General features: G+C 38.8%; 1 protein-coding gene across 1 annotated transcript in view; it reads right to left on the bottom strand.

The window, feature by feature from the left end:
- FBN1 (fibrillin 1) overlaps positions 1-26,032 on the bottom strand; it is a 140,959-nt gene that overhangs the window by 55,004 nt on the left and 59,923 nt on the right. Inside the window, exons 12-27 of the mRNA XM_009886140.1 lie at positions 24,768-24,893; positions 22,496-22,618; positions 17,550-17,672; positions 16,095-16,247; positions 13,830-13,883; positions 12,794-12,919; positions 9,505-9,630; positions 8,723-8,842; positions 7,617-7,754; positions 6,574-6,624; positions 3,849-3,974; positions 2,826-3,050; positions 1,449-1,574; positions 1,227-1,355; positions 583-708; positions 321-446 (exon numbers count right to left, since the gene is read on the bottom strand). Coding sequence (XP_009884442.1) covers positions 321-446; positions 583-708; positions 1,227-1,355; positions 1,449-1,574; positions 2,826-3,050; positions 3,849-3,974; positions 6,574-6,624; positions 7,617-7,754; positions 8,723-8,842; positions 9,505-9,630; positions 12,794-12,919; positions 13,830-13,883; positions 16,095-16,247; positions 17,550-17,672; positions 22,496-22,618; positions 24,768-24,893 — 1,998 coding nt within the window. The remainder of the gene's footprint in view (positions 1-320; positions 447-582; positions 709-1,226; positions 1,356-1,448; positions 1,575-2,825; positions 3,051-3,848; positions 3,975-6,573; positions 6,625-7,616; positions 7,755-8,722; positions 8,843-9,504; positions 9,631-12,793; positions 12,920-13,829; positions 13,884-16,094; positions 16,248-17,549; positions 17,673-22,495; positions 22,619-24,767; positions 24,894-26,032) is intronic.

Genomic DNA, 26,032 nt, shown 5'->3' with positions numbered 1-26,032 from the left:
TCAGGATTTAACAAGGTATTCCCTCTTAATAATCAAAATCTGAAGTCTTAGGCCATTTAAAATAGTATGTTATTTTATGCATCATGATTGATTTACTAGAGAAAATAAGCTATTACAGTTAACTGTAGCGCTACCATAATTTCATTCATTCCTCAAAAGTAATGGATGTGCACAATTTTGGGGGTTTTTTGCATACTCTTTTGACAGACTATACTAGATTTTTGAATTACAGTTAAAAATGTCTTTATACAACTACTAAAAACAAATTTATGTTTTATCTTCCCTATTCGCTAGAGATCCCATGTAGTTTTTGTCCTTACCAACACAGTATAACTTGTCAGGTGTGGACTGATATCCAGGGTTGCAAGCACACTGATACTTTCCAATCAGGTTGACACAATGTCCATTTCGGCACAAGCTGGTGCTTAGGTCACATTCATTAATGTCTGTTGCAAAAGAAAAAGAGGAAAGCATTTTAGGTGTGAATGAAAATGATACTAAAGCAAACATTGTAAATGCCTGTGCAGCACAAGAGCGGTATAAAAAGCTGTGCGCAATATTGATTTTGTCTGCACATCTCACCTATACATGCAGAGATATTTGGTGATATCTGATGGCCTGGAGGACAATCGCATCGAAAACTTCCCTCTGTGTTGATGCAGGTGCCGCCTCGGCAGAGCAGGGGATTGCGCTGACACTCGTCGATGTCTGTGGGGAGAATGAAAGGCACATCACTGCAGGGGATAGCACTGCCACAGCAGCAGCCCATCCCTCCCCATAGTCTGCTACCTGTCACAGCACCGTCTGCCTAGATTGGCTCTGGAGCCTTTCCTACAGCAAGTCATCCCTTACACCACAGTGCAGTTAAAAAAATAAAATGAAATTAATTCAAAAGAGGCTTCTTCTAAATTTCAATCTGCTCTAACTTCAAAGTTCAGGATGGTGTCCCACTTAGCAAAATGGGGTTTGTAGGGACAAATTTAACATTCTAAAATCCTGACCCTTGCTCATTTATGCTACGGCATCCTGCAGAAGCAGCAAAATCACATTTGGGGTGCAAATTAAGTTAAAGTGAACTTTAATAAGACTCACAAAATGAGAGAGACCTAAACCCAGGAGCAACCAAACCTTAAAAAAAAACAACAAACACCCCAGAAAAAGGCCCCATGCATAGCATACTAGCACATAGTATACTGTTGCACATCCACGGTCTATAAAAAACATACCCATGCAGTTTTTCATCATCATAAATCCGCTTTCATAGCCTTCAAAACATTCGCATTCAAAGTCTCCAGGAGTATTGACACAGATGCCTTGGCCACAAAGATCAGGAGAGATGCGGCATTCATCAATATCTGTAAAACAAAACACATTCACAGTATTTTTCAAAGGAGTTCAGTTTTTCCTTTTCAAATCAAAGTTATAAGAGATCTATCCATGCAGCATACCTGTGCAATTCCGCTCTTCAGAATCAAGGGCAAATCCACTGTCACATCTACACTTAAAACTACCAATGGTATTTCTGCATTTTCCATGGGTACAAAGACTGGGGACCATTTTACATTCATTGATATCTAAAAATGAAACAGTAAGGACATATGATGTTACCACCACACAAAAACACCACACAAAAGAACAATGCCAACTTCAGAGCTCATCCTTTCTCATGATAATGACCCCTCCTTTTAGGAAAATTGTAGACCACGCTACATGAACTGATACTGACTTCACCCTAACCAACAATGCAGCACTGGAACCATGAAGAGCACTTTCTGCCATAAAATGGTATTACTCTCCTCTTTGTCCTGGAGGATCTGATCTGCAGCCCACTGAAGTCAATAATAAGATTTCAGTGGACAGAGGATCTAACCTACAAGGGCAAAGGGTGCTTCCAAAAGAACCACTCTGTCTTCTGGTTTCTGAGAAAAAAACATGACTTCCATGAGTCACAGAAAACATAACGAGCATAAATAAAAGCACATGTCACTTTTCTTTATGGATAATTAATGGCTTAGTAACTGTTTATAAAACTAAGGCTGAAACTAACAACAGCAGTTGTCATTCACATGTATTTTCCCCTCCTTCAGAATGTTTAGGTTTTGGGTAACTGGCTTTCTTTATAAACATATTCACATCCATTTGTGCTTCTGACACTGTCCAGCTTAACCCCACTGGTAACCCTGGAAATACAGCTTTCAGCACATGATGCTAGGGTGTCACTGTGTGCTTCCCATTTAATGCTGGAAGTTTACCAACAACAGTCATAACAAGACTTGGTTTACAGTAAATTAAATTCTTCTGATTTGAGCTATCATCCTGGAAACATTTTTCTCTACTTCTCCAAGTAGCTCCACAGGAAATTCCCAAAATTATTCACCCTCTCTTCCTTGGTCCACAGTACAATTAAAGTTCCTGAACCCTGCACAGGTAAGGAGGATTGCTCTTTCAACACATCCAGAGCTGACTGTTCAGTTTGTTCCAGTTTTTGTACTATGAGGTGCCAGGTTTTCAAAGCTATTCCATCAGCCAGAGGTGCCATTAGGTGCAACACAGGAAGCAAAGTCAGGCACAATTTAACCTCTCTACTAGACACACAAATTTAGTGGTTTGAAGCTGCAGTATTATGTGGTATCTAATGGTCTGCGACACAGACTAAATTATCTTATTCTGGCTGTAATTTCCATGAAATCTAATTGGATTTTCAAATGTGCCTTAAGGTAAGTGAAGTGCCTGACTATCACCGAGATCTTCAAACCCACAGGAATTGTTGAAGGGAAGAGTAAAAGGGAAAGCCAGCAAGCAACAAACCACAAATGGATCACTACCTTTAGAGAAAGGTTTCCCAGTTATCTCTATCTTCGTAGAGAACCCAGATCCTCTTGGACAAAGGGCTTCAAATTCAGGTGATCCCTTCAGAGGGCACTCCTCACACTCAAAGCCCCACGCTGCCCCCACTGAACAGCAGCAAGCATCCATTCGGTGTCGGCCTGGGATTTGTGAGGTGCACTGCTCATCTTCGTGCTGCAGGTAGCAACTCTCCAAGCGTATGTCTGTTGGGCAATTAAACAATATGTTGAGAGAAAAAGAGAAAATTTAGTTCACTGCAGAAGAATCCTTTTCCAGAATCCCTTCACAGGATAGTTTGCTCCATGTTTTTGTGGACTCAGAGGAGTGTACCAAGCACACTGCATAATTTCTGACAGCAAAATACTAATGGTAAACTCAGAAATTAAGAGTTGAAGTACATTTAAAGTTCTATTCTGAAAATGGTACTCCACACGAAGTAAATTGATCAGAAGATGATTTTAAGCAGTCCAGCTTATCATATCTATATAAGGCCTTTTAGTTACTACAAGCTATGCCTTGTTCTGAGACGAATCTTAGGCATTTACTGTCCTAAAGGGACAAAGGTGCTTTGAAAGGACAGCATACAAAACTTCAGTATTCTGTTGCACCCTCCATTAAGGTGTATGGTGTGTCTAGGAACACCACATCCCTCCTCAGACACCTGAGTCCCAGCCCAGAGCAGTCTCCCCTCAACTCTTCCAACCTTGGTGACTTCAGCGGGGCTGCCAATGAAGAGTGCTAAAAGCATAGACGATCTGTAAGGAACTAAAATCAACACTATTCACCAGCTAGCAGATGGTGATGAGCTTTAGTTACTACCATTGGAATCTGTTCATATTCCAGTTGAACTAAGTTCATGTCCCTGACTGATTCCATTTGAAAATTTCTTTCTGTGGACAGAAATAACTTTCCTTACTTGTAAGAAAATATGCAGTGCAAACATGGCTCAGCACATAGATTTGCTCTTCCCTAGTAGTCCTGTAAATGGAATTAATACCTACCAAGACACGTCCGTCCAGAAGCATCTAAAGTCATTCCATTGGGGCACTGGCAAACAAACGATCCCAAGGTATTGACACACTGCCCATTTGTACAGACTCCAGGAAACACCTCACATTCATTTACATCTATTTCCAAACAAAATGTGAATAAAAGTAATCACTAGCATGCTAAACACCAACAAATCAGAAAAAAGATGAACATTCTAATGTTTGTTTTTTAGGACAAAATACAAAACCACAGCAGTTTACATGGCCTGACAAAATTCCAAATATTTAGGATTTCCTATGCAAGTCAGCCAGTACCAATTAGTTACAGAAAACTGCTGATGATTAGAAATAATACATGTTGCTATTTGTCATTTCTACATATACTAAAATCAAACCCAAAAGTTACGAAAAAAGCGAGGGGCATTTACAAAGTATATAAATGTTCATACTCACTATGGGCCAGATTTTTGAAGCAAATGGGCAAAGAAAAACAAAGGTAAGTGCATCATATGATTATGCATTATTCCAAAGAGGTTAAGTTGTGCTGTGTTTTTTTAATACAAAACACAGGGGTTTTTTACATTTCTGTATTTTTAATGTTTGTGTCTTATCAGGCACACCTCTGCATGTCTGGAAACTACAACACTGTTTGAAATCTGGCCCTATGACCTTGTCAGCAATTAGTAACTTCATATAGATTAAAATAAACTCCTTATGACTGCACACGGAGTTTAACTCCATTAAGTAAAGATTATATTTCTATATTCATGCGGCAAATTTAGCACTTTTGGGTAAGGATAATCTGATTAACTTGTTAGTTTGGCCTGAGCATAAATAAATATTTAGTTATCTAAGCGTAGGGTCCTCCCACCCGTGTCCTTTGTGAGAAGCACATGCTTCCCAACTGCCTTTAGGAAAAAAGCCTCCAGCATTAAATATGGCCCGAAATGAAGCATGACAGGAGAGGATAAGAACAAGAAATGCGAAGAGGATGACTCTGATAATCTATAGCTGAACACTCATGTATAGAGTACTCCAGAAGCGGGCAGGTTGGACTCGCTAGTGCGAACAGACAAAACTCCTGGTGCAAACAGACTCTGCAGTTCTCAAACAGCACAGAGCAGGGTAAAGGATAAACACGAGGTGGACATCGGTGGCCTCTGCCCTTGAACAGATATTATAAATAAAAGGCTCATATTGACTGGAAGGCAGGAAGTAAAAAAGCCAGTGGACTATCTGAAACCACTGAAAGACAGTTCACGGCCTGTGAGCCATATTACAGCTGACAACTCCAGGGCTCACCCGTAAACTACAGGAACATTGCCAATTTAGCTTGCTTATTTCCTTGCACAAGGTCCATTACTCAGTTTACATGGGCTGTGTATGGGAGAACTGAGTATCAACTTTTGGGAGCTAAAGTTGCTCCCTTGTCCTGTCTCTCACTTGCCAGTAAATTTCCTAGAGATCTTCCCATCTTGAAAAATGCTTACATTGGTTGAAACCCAAATATGGCTTCAGTATGTTAAAAGTAGGGGAAACTACTCTGAAAAATCTGGGGCTATCCAGGTCCCATTGAAATGAGAAAGATTAAAGCATGTAATAGATGTAATCCGAAGTGCTGGTAAAGGAAATGCTGAAAACAGTTATGTCTACATCTTGGAAGGATAAACTTTCCATCCCAGCAGTGTTGAAAATGTTCTAAGACTTTCCTTGTGAAGACAGTTAGGTGGGGCTGCTTTTTTTTTTTTTTTTCTTCCCTTTTCTTTCACTTAGACACTCCAAAAAGTGTTGCTGAGGTCAGATAAGTTTTGTACAGTGGGTCTGCAGCACAGACGTGCCAAAGTATTCAGTCATCATTTGGAAAGCAAAGAATATGTGTGAGGGTGTTCCTCTTTTTTTAATTTTATTTTTATTTTATTTTTTGTTAAGGGAAAAAACAATGTTTCTTTATGGAAGCTACATATGGGAGTAATTTTTAAAAAATATTTTAACTGCAGTGTCATGTCAGATGTTGTCAGTCAGGATGACCCACAGCAGTTTGAGACTCTCTGAGCTTCTGCATATTATGGAAATATGCAGTACTTTGCCAGGGGTTCAAATCAATTCAAATGAAGATGAAATAGGGTGGGACCTTCAATTCTCACAGAATAGTATAGAGTCATCTCATACCAAGCAAAAAGCTACACATTTAAAGAATCTTCAACCTTTTCTTTAACCTGATGTCCTGATGCCGTATTTTTTTTTTAAGACGACAATTAAACTATGCTTTGGAATGTGTCCGATTTCATATAATGTTGCATGGAAGAAAGCCAAGGTTAAGGAAAAAAAACCCAACCAAACTTTCATGTGAAATATAGTCTTTAAGCATTCTTTTTCGAAAGCACAGTAATGGCTTGTCATACCACTGTATTAATAATGCCATGCTTTATAACACATATAAGATGCATACTTTGCCCAAACAGGTTACTCAGTTAACAGTATTTGAAGAGAGAACCATCTCCTTATACTGGTAGACACTATATTTGCAAGTGTGTACTTTGAGATAAACTGTGAGTATGTAGAAATGTTAAACAAACTGAAACCAAATTAATCTCTGACATAACTCTAATGAAGTCAATGGAACTACACGAGGTAAGAATTTGGCATAATGTTCCTCTATGCTAAATTAACCACTTAAATAAAAAAACTGGCCTTTTTTCATTCAAGCTCTGATTTATGTTAAGGCAACAATAAATACCTTCACACAATGTTCCTCTTATTCTTGAATATCCCTTTTGACATATTGGGTCTGTAAAACAAACAAAAGTGAACGTTTAGAATGCTAGAGTCCAAAACTCACCATTAACTTCTTGTGCAAAACTGATCATGTGAAATATTGAGTTTATTGCTATGAGAAGTCTGAGTGCTTAGACAGTATTTCAGTATTTTCTGAAATAATAAAGAGGTAAGATGGGGCAACTACATAAACTATATAGAGTGTCAGCCATTATCCTCTTTTGCTTCCTGTGTGTCTCAGCTAGCTAACCCAAAAGGGGTTATATGATTCCTGCTTCATTCAAATCAAATAATTCATTTAACTTGATCACAGCACATTAAAGCCCTATTTACCATGGATGGATGAGGATGAATTCTGCTAAAATATACAGGATGAATTTAACTAAATATTTGAGCAAACTAGCAGCTTTCAGCCTATAAAAATAACAAGCCACACGCATTTCTGCATTCATCAGCTCATCCTCGGGTTCCCAGCTCATCCCACAGTTCATTCTAATTATCAAGTGAATATGCAGAGACCTCAACCCATTTCTTGATCAACCATATAATTCTCTAGGTCATCAGTTAATCTACAGAGTATAACAACAAGGGCTACTCCCTCTCCTCCCTCCATTACCACACCAAAGATCCATTTGTTGCAAACATTTTCTCCGGAGCTCTGGGGAACATGCATCTATTGCTACATCATTAGGAACTCTAGATCACTAATTATGACAAACCATGCTAAAGTAATGCTGCATGTTACAGATTGTAGGTGTGGTCCCTTCCCCTCAGAATTTAAACTCGTAAAATGTTTACTATAAAATCCAAAGTTAGATCCGAAGTTCTACAGCTACATGCTACCTCTCAAGTATTAAGACTTCTTTTCAGACTCAATAAGGAATGAGTGCTTGATAATAGAACAAGTTATTTGTCTAGCCTATGCCCAAACTTCTGTGACAATAATCTGGACCAAACTCAGAACAGGAAAAATCCTAGGTTCCTGAGGAAAATGAACAGTGTTACCTCGTTCACATGGTGTACATGGGCTTCCCCAAGCAGCACCCAGTGACGAACAGCACTGGGACTTCAGAGTTGCTCCGTTGATATTTATTTCACATCTTCCATCCACTATATTCTGCCAACAGGTACCCTTAACAGTTTCTGTTTGGAAAAACCCCAATGTATTGTCATGCAGATTGTTTAGCATTATACAATAATATATTTGCAAACACACCTGAATTTAACCATGAAAAAGAATCATCCTTTCATTATAACTTACCACATCAGACCTGAATTTATTTTAAAAGCTCTTAATTTATTTTTCTCTATGCTGGACTAGAGCCTGAAATCATTCCAGCACAGAGCTCATGCCAATCCTAGTTTATGCTTATTGACCTTAATGGGGAACACCTCAACACCATTCAAGACCTGAGTCATTGTATTTAATATGACTCAGATTAGAGGCACATGCAGAAGAATGGGGTAGATATGAACCCTTGCTAGATCTTCCATTAATCTATTCGATCCCCCAGTCTGGATATCTGACCTTCCCATATAGGGAGTGGCAGGAGATAGCTAAGCATCAGGGCCACAGTTCCACAGTTTTTATGACTGACTATGCAACAGCTATAAATTGCTATCCCTCCAGAACAAGTACGGGAAGAAACTGTGAGTCCACCAAGTATCTGAGTCACAGCATTGTCGGTGACTGCTCTTGAGCTGGTCTGGACTGTACACAACTTACTCATGCTCCATCTCAAATAGAAAACTGGCCTTTCTAGAGAGTGGATCTTAAAAAGAATACATCCACCCCTCTTGCAGGAGGAATTAAGTGGGTGAGTATAGTCCTGAAGAAGTAGTCTTAGCATTTCTGTATTTGACACAAAAGCATTTCATCTGTCATTCAAATCCGACATGGAAGCATGCCACACTCCCAAGCACTAGTCACACTTTATGTACCCACAGTAATGGTGAAAACAAACACTTTCTTAACATTGTTTCTGTAGCATTTTCCACTAAATTTATCTACACAAGTTATTTTTAAATCTTTTCTAAACTTGGTATAGAAAGTTTGCATGTCACTGGACTTTTTCAAACAGTAAACATAAAATCTTCAGAAGAATAAATACCTATGCAGATGGTTTTGGTTGTATCCAAAGTACTTTCAGGAGAACATTCGCAAGCAAAAGAGCCTGGTGTGTTTTTGCACACTCCATTAACACAGGGGTTAGATTCACACTCATCAATATCTAGAAGAGAAACACACTGCCATTAGCGCCAGGAAGCATTAGCAAAACTACATACGGCTTTTTTCAGGTTAAGGAAAAATGGAAGAAGCTTTCCTCATGACCAATTTTCCGGACATTCCGCTTTTCTATTATGAAACTCTTCACTATAGACTAATGATGCATGTGTCCCAAAGACACACTAACATGTCAGAACATTAAAACATTGAACTTGGAAGCAGCATCTCATTTTTCAGTGATATCCAGCTATGGCCCTGCTTTGTGGTGAGGGACTGTGTTGTTTAAATGATCTGATACACATCCTGTCTGTGGCTCAAGAAGAGTTCAAACTAGGAGCCATCTGGCTCTGTTTTCCACACAAGACAACAGATTTGTAAAATTTGGTTCTTCTCAAGTTTTTCTCACCCTTGGCACAGTGTGGGCCCACTGGTAGTAGTCAATAAGGAGAGTGCTAGTACAGAACTCATACAGGCTGCTCCATGAGGTTATCTAACGCTTGCACTTTGGCCTTGTCTCTCCTCATTCCCCTACTTCCCCATATAATTTCTTCATGCAGTTTTCAGTTCTAAACATTATATCCTCATCAAGGTTCAAAGTGTTTCTGGCACAATCTGAGAACAATCCAAATGAATACAACTAGGATGAAATGGAGTGTTACCAATTACCTTCACATGTTTTTAGGTCAGGAGTGTACACAAATCCTTTTGGACAGGTGCAGGTGAAACTTCCAGGGGTATTTCTGCATTGCCCATTGTCACAAAGCAGCATGTTCAGTGCACATTCATCAATGTCTACAATGAAAATCAAGAACTTTTTAAGAAAGAAAACATTTCTGGAATAGAAGCTAGGACAGAATTTTCTTCCCAGCACCCACACTTCATTAGATTTTGTGTATGTGGAGAGAAGGAGGAGACAAAGGGGAGAGAGAGAATGCTCACAGACATGACTTGCACTGCTTTTCAAAGACACTAAAAAGATTTCTAGATTCTTTTCGCAGACAACAGGCTTGGAATGATTTCAAATGGAAATGACCGTTCCACATAAACTAATTCTAAAGATCCCACTTACTGCACCTTCCTTCTTCATGAAAACTATCATTAAAATAATGGAAACAATAATAGTTATATAAATTCAAACCACACAAATATTACCTAAATTAACATTTTTATTCTGTTTTTTCAATAAGGAAAAATAAAAAACCCCCACATTCTCTGTATATTTTTGTTGACTTTTTCCTATGCTTTATTCTTTAGCAGGTTGCTTTGCTTTTATAAGAGCTAGTACTTCCTTTCTACACATATACATAATATGTGAAAGCCAAATCATGGTTCAAAATAAAGCTGGGAATCACAGTTTCATCTTGCCTATATTGTGGAATAGGTCTGTGCGGTCCCTGATTCCCTGCACAGCAGCCCCCACAGTCATGAAAGAAATGAGGAGAGGATTGGTTTGGAAAGGTTTGCTGGTCATCCTGGTCTTTAAATCACCATTTTTTCCAAGCTGGCTCTGAACCGTCTTAGATGTTATGGTTAACAAGGCCAATGTAAGTCTACACTTGCTTCAGAGGTGAAAAATTTAAATAGAAATGCTAGTACTAAATTTCAAGAGCCCTTAGGAAATCTTTGGAAGAGCTGTGGTCATTAGAGAGAAGTTGCAAGAAAGTGGCAATGGGCCATGAATGGCAGGTGAAGACCAGAAGAGACCCCGAGAGCAGACAGAAACAATTGGCTAAGTCAGAGAGGCCTCAGAAAGTGTTGAGAGAAGTTGGGAAGACTCAGAGGGTCAGCGCAGCAGCTGGGAACAGCAAAAGTGCGAGGAAAAGCAGGGAGATTTGCAGAATAAAACAGACCGTGTGGGAAGCTTCACAGGAGTTCAGAAAAATTGAGAGAGGGCCAGGTGGAACATTATGGAAGAATGGGAAACAGCTGTGATGGAGCATGGATGTGGGCTGCAACAGGGTGGGCTGGGGAGCAGCTGGAAAACTCACAGATGGATGGGGAGAAGAGAAGGGATGCCATAAGCTATGGGCAGACACCGAAATGGGACATGGATAATTAAAGCCAAAGAAACAAATGGGAAAATGGGATGAATTACAGCATGACTCTTATCAAAGACAGATCAACTCTTATTTTTTTAAAAAATAAGACAGTGGATAGTTTAGACTGGGCTAACACAGATGACTTAAGCTATTTAGGTTTAAGTAGAGAATACAGAACTCAAATAAAATTATTATGTAAGCTGGAGATAACAGGAAGGAATTTAAGAACTTTAAGGTGGTTCCAGGGCTGGCTGAAGGAGAGATAACAACACGGTATATTAAAAAGGAGAGTAATCATCATGGAGAGAGGATATTAGCAATGCCTTTCAGGGATCAGTCTTGGGACTGGTCCTATAAAATATTCATTGCAATGTAGAAATAAAAAATGAATGGGATCAAAAGCTGTGGACAACACCAAGCTGGATGTTATTACCAATACAGAGAATCATGCAAGACTAAATTTATCTTGACAACGTGAATGAGAGAAATAAGAAGAAATATAATCACCAACGTTCAAAACCGTGCAATTAGGAACCAATAACATGCTATAAAGAAGAACTCATCAGTTGAAGGCTATCAAGAAAAGAAAACTCTGGATGTAACTCCCAATTAGAGGTTGACTTTGATCCCAAAGTATAACATGTATTTGAGAAAAGACTAAGACACTCTAGAATCAATTTAGGCAGGATATTCCTAGGGGCAATGGAGAATTGCTGGCACCATTACACAAGGCACTGGTCAGACCTCATCAGAACACTGTATAGTGGTCAGATCAGTTGTTTTCAAGAGAAGGCTGCAGCCTCTGCTTTTATGAAAAGACTGAAAGCATGGATTTGGATAGCTTAGCCAACAGAGTTTGAGAAAGGATACGATGATTCTTTATAAATACTTTGGGGATAAGTGCTGACACAATGCTAAGTCAAAAGATAATATTAGTACAACATCAACTAGTAATAAAACAGTAACAAGTACATTTTAACAGGAAATCAGAACAACTTTCTAATCAGTTGTGCAAAGGAGGTCTGGAACAATGCACCAATGGAAGAAAGTGGAAGAAAGGAATCTAAAGAGTTTTTAAGTTAAGGGTTTTCAATGGGACCATGTAATGGAACAAGAGAATTGCCAGACTTAAAATTTGTAACAGGAGTCTGCAGGCATCTGATGGGGATTTTTTATATCCCAGATAATGTGAGAAGAGACTGGACTGCTCCTTATTTGGATTCTTTTTATCCCATGCCATAGGGCTTCCGCTGGTCACCTCTAAGGATCAAGAAGAACTTATTTCACCTTTTCTGTGATGCAAAATTTGGCTTTACATTTTTTTCACTTGTACTGCACAGGAAATCAGCCCTAGCTAGAGACACCATGCCATCAGATTCTGCTGGTGCTTCCAATGACAATAAATTTTCCTGTGTCTGGCCAGTATACAACACAGTTAAACCAATAACCCTGTCTGAAAGCTGAAAGGGAATTTTCCCCAAAGTCACAGCTGGGAGAAACCATGTAAGCCTTCTGTAGCACATGTGAGGCTTACCTTCTTCTGATCAGTTCTTGGAGGCACCTAGCACACTGATGATCCTACATCCCCCCTGTGGTTCATTGTAATTGCAGGATCTGGCTTCTTTTAATTTTGAGAAACATTGGTACTGCAGAGTGCATATTCAGTGGACTTAACTGAACTGGATGTTTATTGCCTAGCTGCCAGTGATTTGAGTCACTGATGGCAATGGTCCCTTACAGCCCCACAGTGGAGGATTTTATGAGCATTGCAAAGCACTGAAATTAAAACAAGATTTCAGCAGAAACATCCAGAAATATCATAAGAGCAGATAGTGGATCTGATGAAACGTGGAAAAAAAAGGTGGAGGATAAAAACAAGCATCAAACTTCAAAATTAAAACTGGGACATTTCATACCGATGCAGTTTTTCCCAGTTGAATCCACTTCATATCCAGGGTCACAAATACATTTGTATGTTCCATGCAGATTCTCACACCTTCCATTTGGACAGAGATCAGTATCCAGTAAGCACTCGTTAATATCTACAAAAAGGTAAAAAACAAAAACAGAAACCGAGAGTCAGTTGTTAAAGGGTTGGGAGGGTTAATTGTCCAAACTAGAAAAAGATACAATTTTAATATCACTAACATTGGCTGCTCCATATTTACAATCATGTAGGCCTGATTAGTGACTTCACACCTAAGTATTCACACTCAAGAGAAAAAAGCGTCCCTTTCACACTGATTTAAGACCATCTCTAGCCCACTGACATTTAAGACACTTTTAACTGTGAATAAGAATGGGATATTAAACTGAGGTCTTACATTTAGAGATGCACATGTACTAATACTCCCCTGTTATCTCCTGATTCATAGCATTTCCAGATAGCATCACTCCCTAAAGCATGAACATCATTCCTTTCTGAATACTTTTCCCTCTCTACTGCCTGCAAATCTGCTAGTGAGCATTGGCTGACTTAGCGTCTGCAGTTTCACAGTTCTACAACTACAAAGCTTTTATTGTAATCATTTGCTCCTTCTCTGTAGTTAACCTAACTCTGTCAGCCTGGCCTTTTTGACAGATGAAAACATGTGAGGAAGCTCAATGTTCAACATGGCTTTATTCTTCAGGATGATTTCATGTGAAACGTGCAAATATGGCTTACATATTATGATTTCTAAGTCATATAGGTAATAACACTTACAAAACAATTGCAAATTTTTGAGAACAGCACTACATTCCATGGCATAAAACAGAGAGGGTGCACTAGTGACATGGCACACTCCACTCATTTCATCCTAAATTATTCTAATGCGTTGCAAACAGCCATTTGAATAAGCCTTTCTCCCATTCTTTTTTTGCCATCATCCCCACCAGCATGTCTAACAAATCAAGGATATCAAGGTAATGCTTTTAGCCAGAACTGATACAGTTTGAATTAGGTGATCTTACCATTTCCTCCTGCAGTCATGCCAGTTCCACTGCTGCACAGAGCCTGATATTCAGCTGAAAAATATTAAAATACTTACTGGAATATTCTTTCTTAGCTCATTGCTTTCAGCATCATCATTTACAAATGCCAATTAATTATTCAAATGAAATAACATGCCTTTCAATTATTCTAAAAACACTATTGGCCTCATAGTGTTCTCAACCTGTGAAACAGTTTAGCAGATTCAGAGTCTGCATCTGCTCATGAAGATGGATGACTAAAAACTTCACATGGTGAACTGAGGAATTTAGGAATAGACATAAACTTCATGCTGGCTCTCCTACACAAATGAACCATAACATATTCAAAACAAAATTCTCCAAAACTCATATGCCCAAGCTCTTGCTCAAGGTGCACATTCAAGTGACCAGGAAACAGAAAAAGTTTTCCTATAAATCTAGCCCATATGTAACTTCATTTAGCAGGAGTGTCTTCAGGAGTCCAGAGCAGATCAAGGATCTCTTATCCTTAAAAAAACCCCAACATTAAAATACGTTTCAAAGTATCTCAAATATCTCAGTTACCACTAGGTTCAAGTTCTTCTTTTGAGTTCAGAACAACTAATAGAATAAACTGACAGACAGATCAGTATTAATTGTTGCCATATAGGTCAACATTTTCCAGTATATTTGCACTTTAATAACAGCCCAAATTACACTGCTAAAATTAATAAATATTAAAAATACTCATGGAATTAGCTGTCATTTCTTTAAGGAAAATCACATGCAACGTATCTCCCAATATTATCATAACCAGCAGATTAATATGTACCCTGCTTGAACCAGCTGCCACTGTATATGAAAGCAGACCTGCTCTGGACATGCACAGGCAAAACTTTTAGCCTGGAATGGCAGGAACTTTGACGAAGAGCTTCTGAGGAGCACAGAGACACAAATGTCTTCCTTTCTGGAATTTTTTTTCAGTCTCTCTGATACAATGCTCCTCTCTAAGAAATCTTCTCTTTCCCTCCCCGACTCCAATCCCAAAGAAATGCTACACCTCCCCCTACCTGAGATGGTATTTTTTTAACAATTGAAGAGGTGGGCAAAATAACACAGGAAAAATAGCTTCCATATATGTAAATGTTCTGCTAAAGTAATTCAAATATAAAACAGAAGTCAATGATACAGAGTCCAACATTTACAAAATATGACAAGTCTACCATACAGTAAGAGCCCACTGATACCAGCAGAGGCTGCTGGAAGGGCTCCTTCCTATCCTGGTAACATTTCCTTGGTGTTTTGCTATTCTAAACAACACAGCATGTTATAAAATGGTAGTCAGCAAGTTCCTGCTGAAGAGCTCACATCAGCCCACCCAGCCTAATTTGCTCCACTGGTTTTGTCTCTCCAATGCTTTTCATAAAGCTATCAGTTAAAACTGAGATTTAAAAAATAAATCTAAAATTGTTTTTGCCTGCAAAGCAGATACCATGCTAGTATGAGATGCTTTTGAACTACACATCGAACGGCAAATTTTGTTTATATGCAACAACAAATTTGCTGAATGAAAAGCACCACTCAAAGTTCAGCTTCAAACTAGCTCCCTGCAGTAAGTCACCTCCATGAAACCAGGGTCTCTTTATTTAGGACAGGGACTGCATCAGCACAGTCTTCTTGGAAGAAGTGCTTTCCTAAAAGCAGATACTGCTTATGAGAATGATTAGGATTGCTTTCTTGCCAGAGAGAAGTTATGTTCCAGACAACTTTGCTTGGTGGGGATTTCAGTGAGAGACTCAAGTATTCTCAACCAGCTTAGCCAGACATTTGTTTTTGCGTTGACCATCCAAAGGCTACTTACTGTATAAACTATCTCAGATCACTTGAAGGATATAGAATTCAGGCAGCAAACATCTGACAGACAGGTGTACATAAGGATTTGAATATATGAATTACTCAAGATGTTTTCATTAATAACTTGAGGTCAAATTTACATTTTTTGTTATCGACATCTATCAAAATAATTTCTTGTTTGAAAATCTGTTTTAATGCTTGTAACAACTCTGGACTCAGATATTGGCATTCACTGTTGCCTCAAAAAATTCTCTCCTGTACTCTTCCAACATGCAAAATAGCTGATTGCTCAAAATATATAACATGTTATAAGACAATTTAACCTTCCTGATTTAGGCTGCGATGTTAATACAAAACTGTATTTTACCTTTCTAAAAATAGTTTATCAACATAAAGCTTAGATTAGAATATGTACCAGTAAATACGCTGTACCTGAATTTTGCGCTGGGCAGGGCTGACAAGGCTCCCCAAAGGCGTAGTCAGTGCTGGCACAACAGCACTCTGATTTTGTAACTGCACCGGTTAATGGTCTCACGCATTGTCCTCTCTTGTAGCCGCCATAACATGTGCTTCGCATATGTGTATCTGAGGAAAGAAATCTCTCTTAATCATGCCATAGCCAACTGTACTGCCATAAATTACAACACGTATTAAATCGAGCTTGGGTGTCATAAACACTGTAAAATAGCTGTCAAAACAAAACATCTCTCACCATTTCCCTATGCTTTTCACCCACCTATATCCTCACTCTAACTCGGGACAGGAAATTCTTTTTCTTCATGCTCTTAAGAGTTCAGACATACAAACTAGTTACTGCATTTAATGACTTAACATACATTAGTGAAGTACTAGGGGAACAACCAATACTTAACCTTAATCTAGCAAGAAGCCATGGGGAAAAGGGACAAAGTCTCTGCCATGTGACAGGGACACTACTCACTTGTAACTGGACAGGCTCAGCAGCAGGATCTCAGAATTAGACCCAAGTATATCTCAAAACTTCCGAAAAAACTCAGTACCGTTTACTTTATTCTCAGAGTCAGAGGACGGATTTGATATTTTAACAAGAAGGATTTTCTCTCCCCCTCCCAGCCTTGTTAGTTGTCTCTCGTTCATCAAGGCTAAAATCACCACTGGTGCAACACCCTGGATTGAGCCCACTAAGGCCACACTAAAGCTTTTTTTTTGTTTGTTTTTCATTTTATAGCCGAAAAAAGGCAAAATGAGAGGAAAAAAACAAACTTGCATCAGGAAAAGATCACAAAGTATGCTGTCCTTAAAAAAAGTAATCCATCTTTGCTTGTACAAAACAAAGAAAAAAAAAACAGTAATCATATTCCAGTGATAAGATTTAAAATGTTTGTCTTTTCAGGTCCAGGGGTGACATTTCTCATTTTTAAAAATCTGTCCCGTAATGACTGTCAGACACATTACAGTTTTAAAATCAAACATGTCAAACATCTTTCACTTGTAGAGAAACAGGCAGAAGTGGAAAAATTCTTATGTCCCACTTTAAAGAGAGGTGAAAGAGTAATTAAATCTTTAATCTTAGACGAAAATGAAGAATTTTACATTGACAGAAATGGGGCAAATTCTCACCTACTCAAAATCGACACTCACTACTCGCCTCCAACACCACTATGCTGCAGTCTACCTGACCTTGTGATTTGGCCAACACTTTTTTTCTCTTTAAATGCAAAGGAAAAGAAAAAAGAGCAAAATGGGCTATTACAGTAAATGTCCCCGAGCTGTTAGTATCTACTATACCACTCACCAATCCATGACAAAATGGTAAATTCTACATTCAAACTTGATCCGTTCATCAGACTAGCATTAATGCCTTAACATTGGTTAATTGTGACTCGCCACACATTAACCTTGTCTTACCGACACACACGCGTCCGTCCAGTCCTACTGCAAGACCAGGGAAGCATTCGCATCTGAAAGAGCCATCAGTGTTCACGCAGCGCCCGTTCATGCATATTCCAGCTGTCTCACACTCATCGATGTCTGTTGGAGAACAGGATGAACTTTATTAGAAATTAAATTACATAATGTTCAACACATGGCTGAAACTTGCATTTGTGCAGCTTATTTTCATTGTATCCTATAAAAAATACCAAGTGTAAATGGAAACAAGTTCAAGTAAAGGTTTTATTAAGAATAATGATTAATTGATTCTGTGAAAAGGAAGAAGAAAATGTAAAATTCAAAAGAAAAAATAACAGAACAAAATAATTTCACTCTCACTGGAGAGCGAAAAGTGACTACATTTTCCTAACTTGTTCCCAAGTGGTACATCTTCTGATTTAAGGTTCATTCAGGCAAAAACATAATCGGAAGGAAGAAACTGTGACTGCTGAGACAAAGGACTTCTGTAGCATGTAACAGGGCATTCCCTTTCTGTGTTAACAGTTATTTTATGCTGTAAGAAATCAGTCCAGATAGCAAATTGAATCTTTCACCCCCTCCACAACATGCCTTCACAGGGCCACCAAAGAATTTCCCTTCCTCCTGCTGCGGGTTCACTTTTTGGAAGTACATCTGAATGTCCACAGTCAGACTCTGCCTGCACGTAGTGCCTCTCTGGTGATCTGCATGACAATTGGGTTTTCCTATCAGATGCTCATTACAGCCCATTTTATAAACTTTCAATGGACAGACTGCACTCCAGCCTTGAAAGGAATTTGTTAATGACTTGAGCCCTAAGCAATCATGGAGCACAAGCTACCATCTTTGCCCAACAATAGCACATTGAACAATAAGGTCCTTGGCAATGAGAGACAAGAGTGAAGCCTTATAATATTAGACTATCACAAAAGGATGTCAAATTAGTAAAAAAATTATATAGGCTGCATATCCTGTTAATAGTAAGATCATACTCTAGACACGGAGAGCATGCCATTATATTATAAGTGATTAAGAAAAGGAGTGTTTAAAATATTGTTTGGAAGTACGTATAACCTTTATAAAATAATCACTTCATAACAACTCTCCATAATATATACAAGAGACTGCGTGTGTGACAATTTCCTTTTTTCTGACCTTAAAAGGGCAAATTGAGAGTGAAACACCTCTGTGTTTTACTTAGTTTGTGTTGTTTGGCATAAAACATGGCTTGTATGATCCAAGATTCCTTTTTCAAACTGCATTTTAAAATAGAAGTTATATTTAAGTACACGGGCTCGATTCATTTCTACTTCATCCTGCAACCTTTTGTTCTGTTTCAGACAAATCTTGAATGCTTTTCCCACTTTAAATTTAGTCCTTAATCTGTGTAAGTAAGAGTTGGGACTTCAAAATGTGACCATACTATTTAACAGTGTAGACAGTTGTTTTATTAGATGACAGTGAACTCCTTTGACAGATATAAGTTCTCCTAAAAAAAAAAAACAATTAACTTTCCTTTTTTAACATTACTTATAGAAACAGAAAGGCAAAGTTACTTTTTTTCCTTTTCCTGTAGTTAATTTCTAAAAAAAGATTTCGTAAGCTAACAAGAAGTGAAATATGCAATCCATTTTCTTTTGCATCGATTTACAAATGTGTTGAAAATACTATTCTAAACGTTTTATAGAAAGGTAAAGTTGGTCACCTAGAATTGCACAGATCAGCTGAAAACCTGGCTCCATTCAAGATAGGGCAAAAAGCCTCTGCTTTTACCAGGGCTGAGATTCCACCCAGTAAATCAACTGCACAGGCAGGCATAAGGTCCAAATTTTTAACCTTGACAAGGCTCCGCTGCCTTCTGTGGCAAAAGTTACCAATTGGACATCTTCAAAAATACCCTTTTTCTCACTTTTGCCAGAATACCTCAACCTGGTTCTGGAAAACCACCTACTAGACTCATTCTCCACGTCCAATGAGTTTTTGCGTTTTCTGTTTAGCTTCCTCAGTAGTGCCAGCTCAGTACACCAAGTCCTCTAATTTTAACCAGGAAAAATTTACTCAGACTACTTAACTGCCACTTTCAGTTGCCTTGCAATAGCTTTCAATTTGGGGAATTCCTGTTTGGTCTAAAGATGAAACAATGTATGCAACACACATCATGCTTTAAAACTCTGCCTGCCTGATGTAAGCATCTCTGAAAAATCATCAGCAAAAGAAGCTAATGGTGAGTAAGTTTAGTATGTCTTGTATTACAGGGAATACATAAGACTATGGTGTAACATTCTTTTTTGGCATGTTACTTCATAAAGCCCGAGTGGAATTTTTTACCAGACAGCCAAGCATATGCCCTGTACTTATACTTAAATTCCAGTTTGATGGAACTAAGTGTCATTTACAGTATCCCCAACTTTGGGTTAGAAATTCTTCTTCATAGTTCAAAATTCAGCTTAGATTGCATCAAGTGAGATGTTTATAGGGGCAATGTGTTGCACACTGCAGTTCTTATATTCCTGTGTTGATCCCCTTAAGACTTTGGCAAAAACACATGTTCAATTCTGTATCAAAATTGCTCAGGCAAGTAGCCAATTTGCTGCAGAAATGTCAGTTTGTGCATACACATGTTCCAAATATGCATGGGCACTAACAGCATGTGCAAGAGTAAGTTTAAAGTTTAAGCTTGTGTAAGATCCCAACGCATTCACTTCACAAAGAAATTCAGGATGTGCAATTTGAACAATGAGTGTTTCAAAGGTTAACTGTTCTGTTAGAGTAAATAACTTCTGTCTACGTGGTGTGTACAGGGAAGACTCAATAAGGATAAACAATAAAGCATACAGGAAAAGACATTATTAAAGATCAAGCTTTTAAACCTTTCCTAACATGACTGGAGACACTTACCAGAGAGTTGTGTTCTCTCTAGCCACTACATTCCTGGGAATTATTTCATGATACTTTGGGCAAGTGGAAGAAAGGAGACAAATATGAAGTTGGGAAAAAGTGTAATTTGGGTGTCAAGGTCTCAAAATCTGGTTTCATTTTGACCCAATAGTAATTTTAACACGTAATGAATGTTTGCATGCTCATTCATAGAGAACAAGGCTTAGTGTAAGTGTTGAAAAGCAGTGGGAGAAATCCTTTATTTTACTATAAGATCTGTTCCAACTTTCAGTAGGAATCAGTTGAGTTGCCTGCAATTTTGGATAATTTTCAAATATTCTTCCTTTGATGCACAAAAGTAACATTTCTCTAGGGCCAGAAACCCCTTTTTGGCTGTATCCATACTCCTCTTTAGCCAGGAGGCACGTAACAGAGGCTGTGAAGTTGAGTATCAGTGGTTTTTAAGTAGTCTGAAGCAATTTACATACCATCTTCTTGGATGGCATTTCAGTGCACAAACTGATGTAAAAAAAATTAAAGCAAAAAGAAAAAAATACCAGAAGATGCTCACAGCAAAAATCAAGGCAAGCATTTCGGCTGAGCTTGCACCAGTGGGTCACATCCTTGCCAATGACACAGAGAGCAGCCAGCGGTCTTTGGGAACACAACTGCCTGATGTGCCAAGGCCTGATGGGCACCAAGTTCTTCCCTACCAAGTCTGACATCAAGTCTCGCTGCTGTCCCACACACAGACCAGCTGGAAAATAAGCTTTGGCAAAGCACAGACATCCACCTACCACTTAGAAAACAGGTAAGAACAGAAATAAAGCTGATTGCTCTAAGTGTGTGAAGGCGGCAGCCAACATGGCCAGTAGCTGTTAAGCTAAGGATACACTTGTATGGATCTGTTCATTTGAGAAGCTAAAGAACAATTAATTATCCCAGAACATCCCTATTATACAGTAAAGATGGGGTTATCTCTCATTAGCAATACGTGATTCTCCCACCTGAAAGCTGGGTAGCACTGTCCTACATACCTAGTGCAAAAGTTACTGAATGCAAGAGAAGTTCTGGATGTTTTACTGGATTTATTGGCCTGGTTTGGATATAAAATCTAAGTCTAGACACGACACAGTTCAGATATAAGACTGGTACAGTGTTCAAGAAGCAACAGGATACAAATTAATTCACCTCTCACGTCAGAAACTCTCAAAACCAAATTATTCAAACATTTACTTTTGTTATTGGTCACAAAAAGATGCTGCTGTGTGACATTTTTTTAAAATTTGCCAAAGTGCAAGCAAGCACTTTTTCTGCCTTGATTCCAAAAGTTAAAAGATCTTAAATTTTTCAAAGGAAAAACTGCAAGTAACTCGGTCCAGCACTTGTTTATTCCTTATTTCGACTTCTGCTTTGTGCCTATAAAACTTGTTGAAACATGAAGATTTATACACACAAAACTTCCAGTTCCTGATGGGACTGAACGGAAACTCTGATGACATAACTAGCAACCAGAACGCTGCAGCATCTCCCACAGGGGGTATTGCTGAGCTACTGCAGCAAATGGAAAAGACAATCTTGCAGTGGTGCTCAGGTCTGCATCTCGGTCACATGGGGTGCTGGGCACTCCTCAGAGATGCTGTATTGACTAGGAACACCCAGGCAGGAATGGGAGAAAAACCCAGAGAAGGAAATAAGCCAGGACGTTTGGGTGGCCAAAGGCAGAAAACTAAAAGGCCAAACACAAAAAAAGAGATATACTGGAACCAAACCGCAGAAGACCTCATAGGCAAAAAAACCTGGAGTTTAACTAGGTCAGATCACACAGTCCTTGATCAAAGAATATTTCCCACTGGCTGGCTAGGGTGGTTGCTCAACACTGTGGAGAAGACTGAGTACTTGCACAATGACAAGTCATTCTAGCTGATTAAAAAAGCATATCTGCCAAGAACTCTGCCCAGTATTTCTTGTCCCCAAGGACAACTGTAAGGAAATAAGGCGATTCTTGAAGCTACCAGAGGGATATGACTCACAAGCTTTGGGAACACATAATTTATTGTGCTCACCTCTGCAATAGCGTCCATCAGATGCTAACTGGAACCCTGGTTTACAAATGCATTTAAAACTGCCATCTTCATTGATGCACATCCCATTGAGGCACATGTTCCTTATGCTGCATTCATCCATATCTGAAAATGTACAATAACAGACATAATGCTCAAATGTTTCAGACAAAGAACTCTTACTAGTTATAACCAAAAGATAAACCTTAATTTCTGTCTTAGTTGTCAGAGTTATACGATAATCAGAAACATACGATGGGACATACTGCACTGTCCTAGAGGATGTGTCAAAGAAATTACTCCATTTTTTCATAATGAATCATTAGCATATAAAGGTATGCATCCAAAAAGAGCAAAGAGAATGAAAAACAGATGAGAAACTGGACAGCTTAAGAACTGCCAGTTGGTAAAAACCCCCAAAAAGTGAGAAAGGCATGTAACTGAAGAGGGTTTGCAATCTTCATGTAAATAGAAGCTAGGTTAGAAGCAGCCTCCCATTTGTAATGGTAAATACAATTTTATGTTACTAAGAACACCTGAAAGGGGAGCAGTGGGCATTTGTGTTTGGAGTGAAAACTTTTGTAACCTCCACTGGCTGAGTCTAAGATTTATTATGTGGGAGACTTCCCAGCACTGTGCTCAAGCATGCATTCTGTGGGCGCTTTCATCATCAACTTCCATGTAAAATAAAACCTACCCCTTCTCTGGATTCAGCATGACAGGTCACATGGGAGGGTACTTACTAATCATAGCTTCATACTAGCATTATTCACCCTCTGACCTAACAGCATAGCATGAAGGATTCAAATAGGAAAAGGTGGAGGTCCCAGACATCGCTATTCTGAACCCTGCACAGTTACTCACACTACGGGGGAGGTGGGGGGGTGGGGAAGGCAAATAAAGAGAATGTTGTGCTTTATTTCAGTAAGCTTTTATATCCTCTTAGTCTTTATTTTGTCCTGGCACAAATGAAATTAGTTTTGGACTTCACATCCAAAAAAATCAGCACTATTTACCAGTTTCATCTAAAGGACTATACACAGTTACATTAAGGTATGGCACAATGCCATGGTCTATACTGATTAGTGTTTGTGCACGTGTATTCCTAAGAATAAAACTCAATGCATTACAGTGCCAGAGATGAAACTGTTTCATAAGTGGATGCAACAGACATTCTGGCAACATATGCAATGGAATTAAAAATGTTTTACCAGACTGCCGATGTCCTGGTTCTTATTACTATTAGCACATGGTATTTGGTGGGAAAGGAAGAAATCAGAATTGAGGTTTTTTCCAAAATATATTCATTTCAAAATATATTCAGTCAATATAGTTCCATAATAAGATATTTAAAAAGCAGCTTTAGATACAGCTAAACTGTATCTAAAAAAGAGTCAGGAAAAACAAAGTCTTAAAATGTCTGTCTCTACCAAGGATTAACAGAATCACTACTAGCACATAAAATCACTGGATCATAATGACATTACAATATATTCAGAATCGTGCTATTTTCCTTAATATTGCAGCTGTCTTGGACAGAAATTACACTTCTAGACATGGTGTGTTTTCTTTTTACTTACAGGCTAAGTCAGACAAAAATAATTTATGATTTAAAAAAAAAAAATCATGTATCTATCCCAACCAGGAATTTTGGCATTAAGTCTTTGAGCTGAATCACTGAGATAATATTCTGCCAAAAATGTTTCTAAGAACAGTGCTTGAAATTCCTTTAACGTATGAATAGATCATTGGGAACCCTCCCAAGGACCTTGGGAAGCATGATAAAGAACATTCTTCTTTTTCCCCCCTTTACTAAAGGTCTGGGAGGTAGGAACACATCAATTATGTTTACAAATTTTTCTTAAAACAGTTTTTATGGGTCAGACCAGACTGCATCTACATAAAACACATTGCTAGTCACCCAGTAAGATCCCATAAAGCATGCTATTAAACACACAGTAAAATCAGGCAGCATGTGACTTGTGCTCCAGTTTAAAATGTACCACTCCCATCAAAGAAACTGCGTTTTGCGATAGTGGTATGTGCTATTTCTCCTGCTGGACAGACATCCCATTGAAGATTGCCAAGCCAAGGCTCCAGAACTGGCTGCAAAAGACAGTTTACTTGCCCTCCCAGATACAGCAAAAGGTATTTAGAAGTTTGATTCCTTGTTCCTTCCCTTCCCCCCCAGCAGAGGTCCTTTTCTTTTTCATTGATACGAATAACCCCTTGTGACTGTAATTACCAATACAGAGTAACTTCAGAGAAGTCTTACCTTCACAGTTTTTCCCATCAGCTGCCACTTGAAAGCCAGCATTACATACACAGTGAAAACTGCCATCTGTATTTATGCATCGTCCATTATTACAGATACGACCATTCTGTAAACATTCGTCAATGTCTGAAAGTCAACCAAAAGGAAAAATAACATTTGGGGTTTTTTCTTATTTATACTCAAGAGGAATTCTTCCCATTTCTTCTTGCCCTAGGTTTTTAATCCTACATGGAAACTATATTCACCTGAAAAATGATTTATTTTGATTTCCATAACTGAACGTTATGGGGGTGGAAAATGTTCATCAGCTTGAAATTTCAAGAACTTCTGTGAGAAAAATTCAGTGAACGTTACCCTGCAGCTTGGTCCAACAAGAATAAGACCCTTTCAATTTTTTTTGCATTTTTGTTCATCATGAAAATATTTCTACTGAAGTTTAACTTAACAATAGCTAACTACTGAAGGAAAGACAGGGGAAGCTTATCTTTTGCTGCTGCTGCTTTGTAAGATAACAGGAAAGATCAAGACTTTCCCATCTCAGAAGATATTTCTCCTGCTTATTTTGTATTTGAAACATCAGCTCCTCGTTTCCCTCTCTCTGCAGGAGGTGCTTGGCAAGTGCTTTGGAGGACCTGAATAGTGATATCACACAAGGCTGGCAGCTCTCCCTCTCCTCCGAAGAAGGGGAGAGGAGATGCTGAGACAGACTGTCTAGACATTTTTCAGATTGCTCAGTGTTCTCCATCAAGGCCTGGACATTCTCCCAGAGATTCCTGCACACAAGGGACTCTGCTCACAGAGATCTCAACCAGCCCATGCAGACCTATCCATTGCGCAACCACACTGTCTTCCCAAATATCCTGGGGCTGCCCTTCCCCAGGCCCTCTCTGCAGAAGTTCAGTGCTGCGCTTCAGCAAGAAGCGGAGTACAGGGTGTCCTCCCAAACGCCCCTGCTCTCTAGGCACCTATCTGAGGGCAAACTGATGCCTCTCAAAATTGTGAACCTGTATTTGCCTTCTTAGCAGCACAGTAGTTCTGGGAAGCTGCTAAGAAATCCCTGAAAGTAACTGTTTTGCAAGCAAGCAACCAGGCCAGCAGAGGTAAGAGCTGCTCAAGTGGCAGCTTGCAGCCCTCTTGACTTCCAGCAAAAGCATACAGGCTTGATAAACCTCCCCTCGTTTGATAAACACACATCATCTATCAACAATGCATAAAAGGGAGTTTTATCATAGAACCATAAAGTTTTCTCCCTGTTCAGTCTCTTT

Source organism: Charadrius vociferus, unplaced genomic scaffold, assembly GCF_000708025.1.
Source record: "Charadrius vociferus isolate BGI_N301 unplaced genomic scaffold, ASM70802v2 scaffold365, whole genome shotgun sequence".
Taxonomy (NCBI): Eukaryota; Metazoa; Chordata; class Aves; order Charadriiformes; family Charadriidae; genus Charadrius; species Charadrius vociferus.
The sequence above is the reverse complement of the archived record's forward strand: the minus strand, read 5'-3'. Positions and strand labels throughout refer to the sequence as shown.